This window comes from Rhinoraja longicauda, chromosome 10 (assembly GCF_053455715.1).
Source record: "Rhinoraja longicauda isolate Sanriku21f chromosome 10, sRhiLon1.1, whole genome shotgun sequence".
Classification (NCBI taxonomy): domain Eukaryota; kingdom Metazoa; phylum Chordata; class Chondrichthyes; order Rajiformes; family Arhynchobatidae; genus Rhinoraja; species Rhinoraja longicauda.
This window is the reverse complement of record NC_135962.1, coordinates 5,972,160-5,988,043: the sequence shown is the minus strand read 5'-3', so window position 1 is coordinate 5,988,043 and position 15,884 is coordinate 5,972,160. Positions and strand designations below refer to the sequence as shown.

The 15,884-nt window shown below is 50.5% G+C and overlaps 1 protein-coding gene across 1 annotated transcript in view; it reads left to right on the top strand.

The window, feature by feature from the left end:
* Positions 1-15,884, top strand: part of LOC144597167 (cysteine-rich protein 2-like) — a 45,372-nt gene that overhangs the window by 20,774 nt on the left and 8,714 nt on the right. Inside the window, 4 exon segments of the mRNA XM_078406139.1 lie at positions 9,371-9,465; positions 14,730-14,787; positions 15,493-15,595; positions 15,597-15,637. Of these exon segments, the coding sequence (XP_078262265.1) occupies positions 9,371-9,465; positions 14,730-14,787; positions 15,493-15,595; positions 15,597-15,637 (297 nt within the window).

The window sequence follows — 15,884 nt, the reverse complement described above, 5'->3', positions numbered from 1 at the left end:
GATGGCCTGATGGTAGAAACTGTTCTTAAGTCTGGTGGTACGTGCAGCCATACTCCCATATTGTCTGCCTGACGGTAACAAGGAGAACAGCCTGCGTGTTGGGTGGCTGTGGTCCTTGATGATGCTGCCTCTGACAGTGGGACAGGACCTGCATGTGCTGAGGGAATTTATGGGTGAATAATTAGTAGCTGTAGAAGACTGCCAGAGCCGTCAGAGTGTGTCCCTCTCGACAGTCTGCTCTCTCTGCACTTCACACCAGTTGCCTAAAGAAGGATCTCCACTCGAAACGTCACCTATTCCTTCTATCCAGATATGCTGTCTGTCCCGCTGAGTTACTCCAGCATTTTGTGTCTATCTTTGGTGTAAACGAGCATCTGCAGTTCCTTCCTACGCAGTTGTCTGTCTCATTGGGTTGGGCTATTTCTGTGAGCAAGCCTGATTGAGGGAGCCCTGCATTTTCCAAGTCCCTCCTCAGCCCCTGTCTGGCACAGGACCCTGGCACCAGGGGGATTGAGTTGCTGCGTGCTGTGCCCGTGGGTGGGGAGCTGCCCGGTGGTCTGAGTAGACTGGACACCTGTTGCTGGGGGAGGGCTGTGTCTGGCTGCCAGGGTGGATGGAGCGGATTGTGTGCTCTAACTTGGAGCCGCCTCCCGCTGTGTCGGGCAGCAGCTGACAGAAGGAGCTCATGGTACGGAAGCAGCTAGCACCACACTTGTCTATCCCTATCCCCCCTCAGCCTCTCTGCCTGTAACCCTCTCCCTCCTTTCCTGCAAGATATCTTGGATGTGAAAAGGAATCGAGGGACATGGGCTTAGTTCAAGAGGCAGAAGATCAGTCATTGTCTTACTGAACAGTGAATGGGCCCTCTAGAGTCATACAGCACTGAACCACGCCCTCCAGCCCGAAGCATCCACACTCACCAGAATGCCCATTTATCGATTCTATTTGTGTTCCTGTTTCTGTTTTATGGGCTTATGCAGCATTCCCATCGACGCAGTCCTCTTCCATTACTCCAGTGGGAGAGAGTTTCATTGTGTACCCAAACCCCTGGTTTCGTTGTGCAGGTGACTGCACAGAGCCCATGAAGCTCTTCCATAATTCCAAAGCCCTCAGTGCACGATGACAGGAGTCAGACCTGGGGTGGGCACTGCCCTTGGGTCTCTGTTGGAAATAGTTATTACCATGGCAGAGAGGTACCATTTGCTGCCTGTGTTCCCCTCAGCCCAGAACCCGAAGCAGCGAAAAAGGTATTTGAATGTGTAGGAAAGAACTGCAGATGCTGGTTTACACTGAAGGTAGACACAAAATGCTGGAGTAACTCAGCGGGACAGGCAGCATCTCTGGGGAGAAGGAATGGGTGACTTTTTGGGTCTGGAGAGAAGGAATTGGTGCAGGAATCTGGGCCCCACGTCTCTGTCACTGGTCGATCTTCAGCCATCAATGAAGCACTGGCCCTCTGGCTGTATCCAGCAGTGACTCCAGAAGATCTCCTCACCCGGACAATCATTCTCAGCCCTCAGTCAGAGCGTTGGGTCTTCCACGCTGCCCAGCGGCTCCAATGAGGAATCCAAGCAACGACGGAAACTGAAGAAAGGTGGAGGAGGTTTGATGGAGGGCGAGGTTTGCAGAGCCGAGCTAGCAGATATCTGTTGTGGAGATCAAGACGGCACAGTGGCGCAAGGGATAGAGTTGCCGTCTCACAATGGCGCAGAGCCAGGTTCAATCCTGATCTCGGGTGTGTCCACATGGAGTTTGCACATTCTCCCTGAGACCACGTGGGTTTCGCCTGGGTGGTCTTGGTTTTAACCACATCTCAAAGACATGCGGGTCAGCAGGTTAATTGGCCACTGTAAATTTCCCCAAGTGTGTAGGTGAGCAATAGGATTTGGGAGGAGTTGATGGGAATAGGGGGGTGGGATTCATGCAGGATTAATGTAAATGGGTGGTAGTTTAGTTTGGAGATTCAGCGCAGAAATGGCCCACTGAGTCCGCGCCGACCAGCGATCCCCGCACACTACACACACTAGGGCAATTTACGTTTGTACCAAGCCAATTAACCTACAAACCTGTACGTCTTTGGAGTGTGGGAGGAAACCGGAGATCTCGGAGAAAACCCACACAGGTCACGGGGAGAAAGTACAAACTTCACACAGGCAACCGCCCGGGTCTTTGGCGCTGTAGCAGTAGTTCTACCGCTGCACCACCGTGCCACCCGTTGTTCGGCATGACCACGATAGGCCGCAGTGTCTGTTCCCATGCTATATCCCTTGGTTAAGCCACACTCTTCCAGTTGCATGTAGATGACTCGGTGGTACTGTTTTAAGGGGCTGGGTCTCCTGTCTAAGGTCTCCCATTTATCCCTCAAGAACAGGATGATAGGTTATTTGTGGGAACGATGTTCCCTGCAATGCAATCATGATCCTAAAATTAGTTGCAAAGGGATTGAGACATTCTGAGCCTGTGATGGATGCGGGTAAAGGGAGGTCCTGTTCTCTCCTCCCCTGATCCCAGCAGAGAACGGGTGTGCTCACTGTCTGAAGGGTGGCACGGTGGTGCAGTGGTAGAGCTACTGCATTACAGCACCAGAGACCCGGGTTCGATCCTGACTACGGGTGCTTGTCTGTACAGAGTTTTGTACGTTCTCCCTGCGTGGGTTTTCTCCGAGATCTTTGGTTTTCTCCCACACTCTAGACATACAGGTTTGTAGGTTAATTGGCTTGGTATAAATATATGATTGTCCCTGGTGTGTGTAGGATAGTGTTAGTGTGCGGGGATGGCTGGTCGGTGTGGACAGTGGGCCGAAGGGCCTGTTTCCATGCTGTATCTCTAAACTAAAATCAACTAAAATGAAACACACTGGCAGCTGCTGCCGGCCAGTTGTTCCATGCAACCACTGAACAGTAGGCCACATTATCCTTTTGTGGCGAGTTGAAAGGCCTGGCTGCGGTTTATGTCATTACTTCAGCAATGCTGAATGCTTTAAAGGTCCACGACTTCAAAAATTATACACTGGCAAATAAATTCAAAGGAAATCTTGAAGGGTTTTATAAGCTTGTCAAGAGCAAGAGGAATGCTCGGGAAAGCATAGGACCCATCAGACTCTCTGACCCTCAGACTATCCTTGATTGGACTTTGCTGGCTTTACCATGCACTAAGCGTTATTCCCTTATCACGTATTTATACACGGAATGACTCGATTGTAATCATGTATTGTCTTTCTGCTGACTGGATAGCACGCAACAAAAGCTTTTCGCTGCACCTCGGTACATGTGACACTAAACTGAACTATAAAGGTCCAGAAATGGTCATCCTGTGAGGAGCATGAAGCTTTCAATGTAGGAGAGCGGGGCTCAGTAGGATAAGCATGAAATATTGAACGAGCTAAACATGGTAAAACAGGAGGTATTCTGTATCTGTGAAAGGGGATAAACTGCCAGGCTCAGGTGAAATATATCCCAGGGTGTTATAGAAAGCAAGGAAGAAATCGCCAAAGCTCTGACTACAGATTCAATTCCCTCCGGCTACAGGAGTGGTGGCGGAGAATTGGCCTTGTACTGTTGTGCAAGGAGGAAGGGGGGAGAGTACACGCCAGAGTTGGGCCAATTACTGGACTATGTTCTCGGGTGCAGTATAAACCTTCACTGAGAGAGATGCAGGTTAATCAGCAACAGTCAGCATCAATTTGTTCACGGAAGGGCAAATCTGATCGACTCACCCGTTACCTCAAAGAGCTCTGTGAGGCAGTGCATGATGTGGGTTTTCGCAAGGTGTTCATCAAGGCCCGGTGGGCCAAACAGGTCAAAAAAGTGAAAGGGTTTGGGATCCAAAGGTGAGTGGCACATTGGACCCAAGACTGGCTCAGTGGCAGGAAGCACAGGATGATGGTTGAGGGGTGTTTTTGTGATTGGAAACTATTACAGGTGGGGTAGGTATCACAGTACCCTTTCCTCTGCTTTTATGGTGAATATTAATTATTTGGACCAAAATATAGGGGAATATTATGTGGAATTCACAGATTAACAGATGTTCCGGTGAGGTTGCCTGTGTAGAGGGAGGTTTTGTAGACTGCAGGGAGATTCAGGTGGTCAGGTCAGGCAAGCTGACAATGAGAAGTAGGATTTAATCCAGGGAAGTCTGGGAGCGATGTTGGGATCTATGAGCGTACAGTGTGAACTTGGAGTGTACATCCACACACCCTTAAAGGTAGCAGATCACTCAACGTGCTTTATTAGCCGAGGTCTCGAATACAAGAGCAGGTTATGCTAGATCTGTATACAGAGTATACAGAATCTGTATACTGTATACACAAATAGATAGGTCGTGGTTTGAGTCCTGTGAACGGTTCTCATCACGACATCACAGCAGAGATGCGGCTGCACTGGCGAGGGGTAGGGCAGATGTAAGATGATGTTGCCAGAACTTGAAAATTGTAGCTCGGTTGAGATTTAGGCAGAGGTACAGCACGGAAACAGGCCCTTTGGCCCACCGAGTCCACGCTGACCAGTGATCACCCGGTCCGCTAGCACTAGCCTACATCCTACACTGGGGATAAATTGCAATATACAGAAGCCAATTAATCTACAAAACTGAGATGGACACAAAAACCTGGAGTAACTCAGTGGGACAGGCAGCATCTCTGGAGAGAAGGAATGTGTGATGTTTCGGGTCAGGTCGAGACCCTTCTTCAGACTGGTCTGTGTCTGAATCTACAAACCTGTACGACTTTGGAGTGTGGGAGGAAACCGGAGCACCCGGCGAAAACCCACATGGTCACAGTGAAAACGTACAGACTCCGTACAGATATGTAGGTGGGGTTACTTTCTTAGAACAGAGGAAGCAGATACAGTAAATGGCTTGGATGTCTTGATTATCAGGTATTAGTTATAAGGAGTGATTGGGCAAAGTTGGATTACTTCCTCTGCGTGTGAGATTGAAGGAAGTCCTGATAGAAGTATATAAGAGGCATATATGGGGTTGACAGATTATTTTTCCAAGGGAGGAAATGTCAAATACTGGAGGGCATAGATTTCAGGTGAGAGGGAAAAAGCTTAAGGGAAAGATTTTTTTTACACAGAGTGGTGGATGCATGGAACACGATGCAGGGGAGGTGAGGGAAGCAAGTACGATAGATACATTTGAGACATTTAGACACTGCACGTGAACAGGCAGGAAATGGAGGAAGAGAGACCATGTGCAGCCAGGACGGTGGGCTGAAGGGCCTGTTCCGCTGTTGTAACATTCTACGTTCTGTAAATAATGAGGCGCTGAGACACAGTAAATAAGCAATGTCTTTCTCGCTCAACAGAGGCTCAGAACCTGCGGTTTGAGATTTGAAGTAAGCTCATAAGAAGATGACACCCAACCCAGGCGACTATTTGCATGCTGGCCACTGAAGCTGATCTACAAACACTTATTACAATCGCTCCACACTCTTAAATCTCTATTCCTACGGCAACATTTCTTACTTTAACTATGACATTTACACTGTAAATGGCTCGATTGTAATCATGTATTGTCTTTCTGCTGACTGGTTAGCATGCAACAAAAGCTTTTCACTGTACCTTGGCACACGTGACAATAAACTAAACTGAGCTGAATGATCAGAGAGGACCTGAGGTGAACGTGTATTGTCAGCACAATGTCTCCCCCCTTCCCCCCCCCCCCTTAACCTCGAGGGGAGCACGTGACCTCTCCTGAGTATTGGTCGACGAACAATGGAGTCTGGGGTGGTGAACTCTGGCCTTGCCCTGCCTTTCCTTCCATTATTCCTCGCCGTTCTTTTTGCAAAGTTTGTCTGCTGCTATTTAAGACGATGAGTGACTATATCCTGGTTGAGGTTTAGTTTCTAAACAAAGGTTGTTGTGGGAGGCTGGGAATAGCAGATGTTCTCCCCTCTGTATCTGAGCTGCAACCTCCTCCCTCTGCTTTGGAGAAAGAAAGAGTGTCACATCAGAAGTTAGCCCTGAGTCCTCCACATCCTGCAGACCTTTCCTGCTGGGAGGCTCCCCAGTTTGTGGTCCTGGTCTCTGCTGAACCTCGTACCTTACCTAACAAATATCTGGGCTCTAACCCATGGAACATGCCCAAGGCTCCAGCCTTTGGTGGTGGCCTGGACCAGAAGAGTGTCATGTTTCTAGCACTCCTCTGTGCACTGCGCTACCTCCCTGCACTCTGCCCCGCACACCCAGACCCGCCGCTCCCTCGGTTCTGTCCCATCCCCCCTCCCGCCCCGAGTCCCCCCTCAACCCTCTCTTCTCTCCCCCCCCCCAACACCTTGCACCTCTTTCTCTTTCAGAGTCCCTGGCCTTGCAAGTCCATATCCAAACATTCGCATATCACTGTACTTTAATTGGTACACGTGACAATAAAAGATCTTTGAAACATCATTTAATTGAGGCCAGGGTTTCCGCCTCTCCCATCACTTTAGGCAGAAAGGTTAAAACCACCCTCTGTAAGTAAGTATCTACCCTCTAATCTTTGTTTGTTCCCCATCCCTGCAATCAGGTTTATTTTTGTTCTGAAAAGAACAACCTTCCTCCTCCCCACCCATCCTGTTCAATTTTTGCCTGATGGCCACAATTTTCCAGTCCAGGCAACGTCCTTGTGAATCTCCTCGGCACCCTCTCTAGTACTGCTGTAGTGACTAGAACCATCCACGTACCGTCGAGTGCTTTTGTATGTGTACCTACTCCACAGTCAGCCCCATAGGTTACAAGAGCGCTCTGTTCCTGAGAACTGTCTGTACCCCAAACTGGTTCACCTTCCCCTCAGCTAGCAATGAACCATTCTACATTTCTTTATCGGTTCGCTTTGATCTATCATTTTCATACCTTACCCTTCCATATCTCTAGTCTCCCTCTCGTCTGGCTCTCAGTCTGAAGAAGAGTTTTGACTGGAAACATCACCCATTCCTTCTCTCCAGAGATGCTGCCTGTCCCGCTGAGTTACTCCAGCATGTTGTGTCTTATCTACCCAAACTGGTTGTGAGATGAACAAAAACACTGGGAGAGGACCACAGACACAGCTGTGATGGGAGAGCGAGCAGGCCTGGCAATAGCAGGCTCCACCCACCCCCTGGTTGTGGCGGCTCAGAGATGAGGGAGGGTTTGGGAAGAGAAGCCACCCAGCAGAAGATGCCTGCAGCCACACAGCAGCCGAATCCATCCCGCCGGTCTCCCAACTGCTCGTGTGTATGGGTGCACATAATCCAGGGATGACCTGTAGATTCTGCCCCTTCGATAATAAAGGAACAAATTCCATCCTACTTTGTAAACCACGTTATTGATTAATACTGGGGATTAGTAATAGGGCGACACGGTGGTGCAGCGGTAGATTTGCTGCCTTACAGCACTTGCAGCGCCGGAGACCTGTGTATGATCCCACTACGGGTGCTGTCTATACGCCGCTTGTACCTTCTCCCCGTGACCTGTGTGGGTTTTCACCGAGATCTTCGGTTTCCTCACACACTCCAAAGACGTACAGATTCGTAGGTTAATTGGCTTGGAGTAAATTTAATATTGTCTCTAGTATGTGTAGGGTAGTGTTAATGTGCGGGGGTCACTGGTCGGTGCGGACTCTGTTTCTGCACTGTTTCTCTAAAACTAAAAACCACTGCTCCGTTTAAGGATCAGCACACCCACGCTCCATGCACCCTGTGCCTCTCCACACTACAGTATCCTATGTCTTGTGCATTCCCTTGTCCTGTTGCACTCACCTTAGTTTGAGTCCACGGATGTCCACAATGTGAGTGAAAGTCTTTTTTCCTTACTTCTCTACGTAGAAAGACATTTTGTGCTAGTTTGAAATAAATCTGCCTCCATCTGATGACTTTGGAACAGGGAGAAGACCACCCTTCATCCCTTTCTATTCTAGATGTTCTGCCGCATCAGTAGATGTTGCTCCTTGCCCCATGATGGGGAGGCACATCAAATCAAGGCCCAAGCTGCAAAAAAAATCCTATCCCCATGGGTAGAGCAGGAGAGTTCTCTTGTGTAGGAAGGAACTGCAGATGCTGGTTTAAATAGAAAATAGACACAAAAAACTGGAGTAACTCAGCGAGTCAGGCAGCAGCAATGGAGAGAAGGAACGGGTGGTGTTTTGGGTTGAGACCCTTCTTTAGACTGAGAGTCAGGGGAAAAGGAAATTAGAGTTATACACGGTGATATAGAGAGATATAGAACAAACGATGATGAAGGAAAAAGGCTATTGTTAGCTGTGGGCTTTGTGAAAACGAGTTATACAGGCAATGACATTTACCAGGGCGACAGTGAAACTGGTACAACGACTCTGGTGGTGATGGACGGAGAGAGAGGGAATGCAAGCGTGATGAAGTTAGAGAAATCAGGAGAGTTCTCTTTCTAGTTCCAGCCACAACCCATCAACTAATATCTGCAGCTGGTTGTCATGTAACTGTTGGGCCTTGGTTCGAGTGTTGGGCCTTGTCTGTCAGTCCCTCGGGGTCAAGGGTAATTAGCTACTGTGGGAACTGATGGTCAGTTGTGGCAGTGTCAGAGATACTTTATGGTAATTGGCCCTTCGGCCCAACTTGCCCACAACTTGTCCCAGCTACACTGGTCCCACCTGCCTATGTTTGGCCCATATCCCTCCAAACCCGTCCTATCCACAACAATTAAATCACAGGGCTGCTACATCGGAGGTTTGGGGTTAACTGTACAGAGAGCTGAGTTCAGATTCCACCAGGGCATCTATATGTCATTTAAATTCCGTTGATATTCATCGAGTAATTAAGTAATGGAACCATACAGCACGGAAACGAGCCCTTTGGTCCAACCCATGGCGACCAAGTAGCCTAAGTGCGCTAGTTCCATTCTCCGTGCCTGACCCATTTCCCTCTGAACCTTTCCTATCCTTGTATCCAACACCCTCTTTGTGGAAAAGTTGCCCCCTCAGACCCCTATCCCCTCAGACCCCTGCCGTCTAGTTTTAGACTCCCCTACTATGAGGGGAAAGGGCTGTGACACTCGCTTCATCTATGCACCTTATGAGTTTATAAGGCTAGAGGAGGAGGCACTAACTGCATTATGCTTTCTCGGTGTGTAGGAAGGAACTGCAGATGCTAGTTTACACCAAAGATAGACACAAAATGCTGGAATAACTCAGAGGGTCAGGCAGCATCTCTGGAGAGAAGGAATGGGTGACGTTTCGGGTCGAGACCCTTCTTCAGATCCTCCTTCTGAAGAAGGGTCGACCCAAAACGTCACTCATTCCTTCTATCCAGAGATGCTGCCTGTCCTGCTGATTTACTCCAGCTTTTTGTGTCCATCTTGGGCTTTCTAGGTATATTTTTGTGAATGAGGTTTATTTTGGAAGTGGGTAAGCTTCTGACTGACTGGCGTGTGTCTTGTTGCAGCCGAGAAGGTGACGTCGCTGGGCCGGGACTGGCACAAGTTCTGTCTGAAGTGTGAGCGCTGCAACAAGATCCTATCACCGGGAGGCCATGCCGCGGTGAGTACACTCAGCCGAGGGGGGCTGGCGATGGAGCGCCTCCCCTCAACAACACGCACTGCCACAGCAATCCTCATTCACACCCATCTCCTCTAGGTGTATGAGGCCATTCAGCCCATTGTGCTGGATCTTGCAGCTCCTCCGTTGGTCCCATTACCCATTTACTTCCCTCTCGCGTCTCATCCACTTCCTCAGTTCCCACCCCTTACCCACCCACAATAGATACAGTGCAGCGGCTTTATAACCCACCAGCCCCACACTTCTTTATGATATGGGAGGAAACTGGAATACCCGGAGAAACCCAGGTGGGTCACACAGAGACCGTGCAAACTCCACACAGACAGCTCTTGAAGGTCCGATTGGGACCTGTGTCTCTGGGTCTGTTAATCAACAGCACTAACCGCTGCACCGTGAGGCCGGCACGTGCACATCATCCTGCACACTGCAGCTTTCTGTAACATACGGTCTGGACGTGTCCATGTGGCAGGTACAGCTGCCAGCTTGCCTCCTTCTGTCTGCAGCTGTAGAGTTGGTCAGCAACATCTGGCTCCTGAGCCCAGCCAGATGTGGTCTGTGTGGGAACAACTAGTTCTCAGGACCAGCCAGCTTTGGTCAGGGTGGGAACAGCTGGTTCATGAGCCCAGACACCTGTGACTGAAGAAGGATCTCCATCCAGCATTTTGTGTCTACAGCTGTGGTCAGGGTGGGGAACAGCTGGCTACTCAGCCCAGCCAGCTATGGTCGAGATGGGAACAGCTGGTTCCTGAACCCAGCCAGCAGTGGAGTCTGGGTGGGAACAGATGGTTCCCAAGCTCAGTACCACCCACATCTCGTAACGTTGAGGATGAAAGGGAAGATTGATATTTGGGAGAACTGCCTTATATTTTTGGATGGTCATAGTCACAGAGTCCTACAGCACAGAAATTGGTTCTTTGGCCTAACGTGCCCAAGTCGTCCAGCAAGCCCCCCATTTACCCCAATATTACATTCACCTGCCTTCTTCACACCCCCCTGGTTTCCATCGCCCACCTACAGAATAGTGAGGCCCACCGGAAATTGGAGGAACAGCACCTCATATTTCGCTTGGGCAGCTTGCAGCCCAGCGGTATGAACATTGACTTCTCCAACTTTAGATAGTTCCTCTGTCCCTCTCCTCCCCTCCCCCTTCCCAGTTCTCCCTCTATCTTCCTGTCTCCACCTATATTCTTCCTTTGTCCCGCCCCCCTGACATCAGTCTGAAGAAGGGTCACGACCCGAAATGTCACCCATTCCTTCTCTCCTGAGATGCTGCCTGACCTGCTGAGTTACTCCAGCATTTTGTGAATAAATACCTTCGATTTGTACCAGCATCTGCAGTTATTTTCTTACACTACAGAATGGGGGAAACTCGCAGCAAAAGATTAACCCACTGACCTGTTGAGATGTGGGAGGCAGAAGAAGCAGGACACCTGGAGAAATCCCCTGGAGTCAGAATTGAACTCGGGTCCCTGGAGCGGTGAAGCAGTGGCTCTACCTGTTGCGCCACAGTGCTGCCCCTCTCCACGGTGCCAATGTCCCCTGCATGTGCTTTCCTTGGCGCTGCCCAGGTGTATGGGCAGCCCATTCACGTTCTCCATTTCTGCAAGGGGACACCATTCCCTCTCACCTCCCACTTCGCTGTTAACAGGTCCTCAGTGAGCGAGCCTTTTGCAATTGGGCTCGGCATCTTTTGATTTTGTATGGGAAAGAACTGCAGATGCTGTTTTCCATCGAAGGCAGACACAAAATGCTGGAGCAACTCAGTGAGACAGGCAGCGTCTCTGGAGATAAGGAATAGGTGACGTTTCAGGTCAAGACCCTTCTTCAGACTGAGAGTTGGGAGGAAAGGAAGCAAGAGATGTGGAAGAGTAAGGTGTGAAAATGACACACCTTGCCCTACCATATCTCTAAACACCCCAGTCTGAAGAAGGGTCTCGACCTGAAACGTCACCCATTCCTTCTCTTCAAAGATGCTGCGTAGCCCGCTAAGTTACTCCTGCATTTTGTGTCTATTCATATCACACCTCTCCAGATGCCTGTCCACGATTCTGCAGCTCCCTATTGGATTTCCAATGGCTGATGTGTCCATCCCGTGCATGTGGGTGAGCATTTGGGAGACCAGCGGGATGGATTTGCTGCCTACGGAGCTCCAGGCACCTTCTGCCTTGGTAACTGGGGTCATGCTTGCACTTCCCACTTGCGAGCTGTTTAGCTGCAAACAGTTCATGGGAGCAGGACCTGCTGTAAACTCATCTCTACTCATCTCACCTCCAAAGCTCTCGCAAATGGCTGGTGAGGTCTCAGCTCTGCGGAGTGGATCACCAATTTGTCCCGACTCACTGGAGTGGATCAGCAATTTGTCCTTACCCAAGGAGTAGATCACCGCTTTAGCAGATAAATCGCTGCTCTCCTTGGCCGGGCATCGCCAGTGTGAATCTCTCTCCACGGACTGGATCACGGGTTTAATTCCCTCCTTGTGGAATGGATCACTGATTAGATCCTATCTTCACGAGTGGATCACTGGTCTGATCTGCTTCGAGGTGATTTGATCACTGATCCTATCCCCTTCGTCACTCATTCCTTCTCTCCAGAGATGCTGCCTGTTCTGCTGAGTAACTCCTGCATTTTGTGTCTGTCTATGACAGATGTTTGAAATAAACAGCGTGGTCTCTGTGTTCAGCTCGAGGTTTGAGGATCTGCACATGACCAAGTTAAACCTCCAATCTATGGTTCAAAGTAACAACTGGACTTGCATAGTCCTTAAATAGCCACAACACATTTGGAGCTCTATTGGCCTGTTACATCTCCCATTACATGTCTTGTGACACCCTCTGCTGGAGCCATTTATAAGTGGAGTCCAATTGCCCCACAGAATATTCATGGTGGATATAGGTGGAGACAGGAAGATAGAGGAAGAACTGGGAAGGGGAGGGGAAGAGAGGGACAGAGGAACTATCTAATGGTGGGGGATGTTACGATGGTCTCCAGAGAGGGTGGTCGGACTCTCCTTGTTGCAGGTGGTCAATGTCTGGCACTTTTGTGGTATAAACGTGGCAAAGTTAGCTTGAAATTCCAAGACGTTAACATCCATGGATAACATGCTTGATAACATGCCAGCTGTTATCAGGCAACTGAACTACCCTCCCACAACCAGAAAGCAGTGCTGAACTACTATCTACCTCTTTGGTGACCCTCGGACTATCCTTGATCGGACATTGCTGGCTTTACCTTGCACTAAACGTTATTCCCTTATCATGTATCTATACACTGTAAATGGCTTGATTGTAATCAAATATTGTCTTTCTGCTGCCTGGATAGCGCGCTACAAAAGCTTTTCACTGTACCTTAGTACATGTGACAATAAACTAAACTAAAATGAAGGTAGCTCCCCCAGCACCTCCCCATTCTTAGAAGTTTAAAGAGATTCGGCATGTCACTGAATACTCTTAACAAACCTCTACAGATGGACTGTAGGAGGCATCATGTCCTTGTTCGGCAATTCCGATGCACAGCAATGCAAGAGGCTGCAGAGAGTGGTGGACTCGACCCAGCCCTCCCTTCCATGAAGGCATCATTTATCATCAAGGATCCCCACCATTTGGGCCATGCCCTCTTTTCACTGCTACTATTGGGCAGGAGATACAGAAGCCTGAACTACCAGGTTCAGGAACAGCTGTTTTCTTACAACTATCAGGCTCTGAACAGCCCACACAACCCTAATCCTACCTCAGCAATGAACACAGCAGACCTCCTCTTGCACTACCATGGACATTTTGTTTTTCTAATTGTCTTATGAACTCATGACATTATTTATTTTTGCCCAGCCTTCTTTCTTTTCAAAATTATAAGTGCAATTTATGTATAATTTGTTTTTGTGTTTGCCTAAGTCTATATTCCTGTGTGCTGCTAGAAGCAAGATTTTCATTGTTCCTGAACTTTATGCATATGACAATGTCCTGACTTAAAATGTTACCTGTGGCATCACTCAGTCCACGCCTAGTTTGGGTCTTGCTGTGTTCTTGAAGGACTGTTTCACTTTCAGAGGAGCAAAATGTTCTTCACTTGCCTGACCTAACGGCTCTCACGAAGCCCAACACCATCAGGGTAAAGCAGCCGTCCGTCCGTCCCCCCCCCACCCCGATTGCTTCCCTTTCCCTCCGACCGTCTCTCCTCTTGACCCCCTTCTTGGGGAAGGTAGTGTATCCGGCAGGGACTTGGCACCCCACTTCTACTGACCTGACACTCATGCGTGCACTAGTGGTGCAGTGTGCAACCTTCTACAGAATGCACTGCAGTTACTCACCCACATACTACATGGCTACCCCCACATCATCTCACAAACCTGTCACCATGAACATGAAGGGACAGGGAGTTTGTCGAAAGGAACAGCAGATGCTGGTTTACACTGAAGATAGACACAAAATGCTGGAATAACTCAGCGAGACAGGCAGCATCCCTGGATCTAACCCATTCCTTCTCTCCAGAGATGCTGCCCGTCCCGCTGAGTTACTCCGGCATTGTGTGTCTGTGAAGGACAGGGATATCAGACTTATTGCTGACACTGGGTGGCATGATCATAGATATCACCACCCTGAGTGCCTAGATGTCAGCAGTTCCAGGCATCAGCTCACCACCCCTTCCCTAGAACAGGGGAGCGGGAGTGAGAAAGTGAAAATTAACATTGGGGCTGCTGGAAATGTGAGATGTAGAGAGAGGGGAGAGTTGACAGTGAATGGAGACAGGAGGACAGAGAGCGATGGAGAGAAGGTCGAATGATGGAGGAGAGAGGGTGTGAAGCCAGCAGTGGGAGGGGAGGAGGGGCAAGACGGGTGGCCGATAGTTGGAACGGAAGGAGGGGTGGATAAGGGGGGCTGTAGGGTGGCAGTGAGTGGGTGGGTGAGGGGTGGCTAGGGTGGCAGTGAGTGGGTGGGTGAGGGTGGCTAGGATGGCAGTGAGTGGGTGGGTGGAGGGGTGCGGTGGGGCCAGAAATGGGGTGGGGCAGGAGGTGGATGGAGGAAGGTGGGGCCAGCTGTGAGTGGAGCAGGTAGGTAGGTTGGGGCCATTGGGAGGGTGGGTGAAGGGGACAGGACTACCTATGAGGGGCGCTGAGGGAGCAGTCAGTGGATGGGGTGGTGGTGGTGGAGGGGATGGGGCTGGATATGGAGGGGTGGGATTGGTCGTGGGTGGAGGGGACTGCACTGCCGGGAGGAATCCTCAGCTTCTAACACCGTGTGCTTCCCCCACAGCACGACGACAAGCCCTACTGCCACAAGCCTTGCTACGCCACATTGTTCGGGCCAAAGGGTGAGTGGGACTGTAACTCCACCAGAGCCCCTTTGGGGTCGGGGTCAAAGGGCCAACGCAGTGCAGGATGGTAGGCCTGTACAGAAAGTCCCACCAGTGACCTCTATGCTTCCCTTCTCACCTAACCCCTTTGACCTGCTTCACCCCTGACCCCTTTGCCCCCATGACCCCTTTGCCCCATGACACCTTTGCCCCCCTGACCCCTTTGCCCCCATCACCTCTTTGCCCCTTTGCCCCATGACCCCTTTGCCCCATGACCCCTTTGCCCCATGACCCCTTTGCCCCTGACCCTTTGCCCCATGACCCCTTTGCCCCCTGACCCCTTTGCCCCCTGACCCCTTTGCCCCCTGACCCCTTTGCCCCATGACCCCTTTGCCCCATGACCCCTTTGCCCATGACCCCTTTGCCCCCGACCCCTTTGCCCCCTTCCCCTGACCACTTTGCCCCCTGCCCCTTTTGCCCCCCTGACCTCTGCCCCCCCTTCTCCCCTGACCCCTGTGCCCCCCTGACCTCTTTGCCCCCCCTTCTCCCCTGACCCCATTGCCACCCTGCTCCCCTGCCCTCTTTGCCCCCTTTCTCCACCGACCACGTTGCCCCATTTCCTCTGCCAACTCCTTCTCCCTGCCCCTCATTGTCCCTCTTCCCCCATTCTCCGCCTTTCGCTGGCTGTGTTTCAAGCCACAGACCGTTGCCTCCTGTTTCCAGGTGTGAACATTGGTGGTTTTGGCTCCTATATCTACGACCAGCCTGTTCTGGCCTCCAGCACACAGCCCGTGGCAGCTCCCGGAGACTCCGCGCCGAAGGCAAACTGTGCCGAAAACCACCGCCCCAGGACGGGGTCCGAGCAAAGGTGAGGGGGCAGGGTCTGGGATCCGGTCATTAACCCCCCCACCAACCCCTCGCCATCCCCCCAGTAGAGTCACAGCACAGTCACCCGGGTGCTGTCTCTGTGGAGTTTGCTTGTCCTCGTGACCGCATGGGTTTCTTCTGGGAATACCCAATCTCTCTCTCTCTCTCTCTCTCTCTCTCTCTCTCTCTCTCTCTCTTCTCTCTCTCTCTCTCTCTCTCTCTCTCTCTCTCTCTCTCTCTCTCTCTCT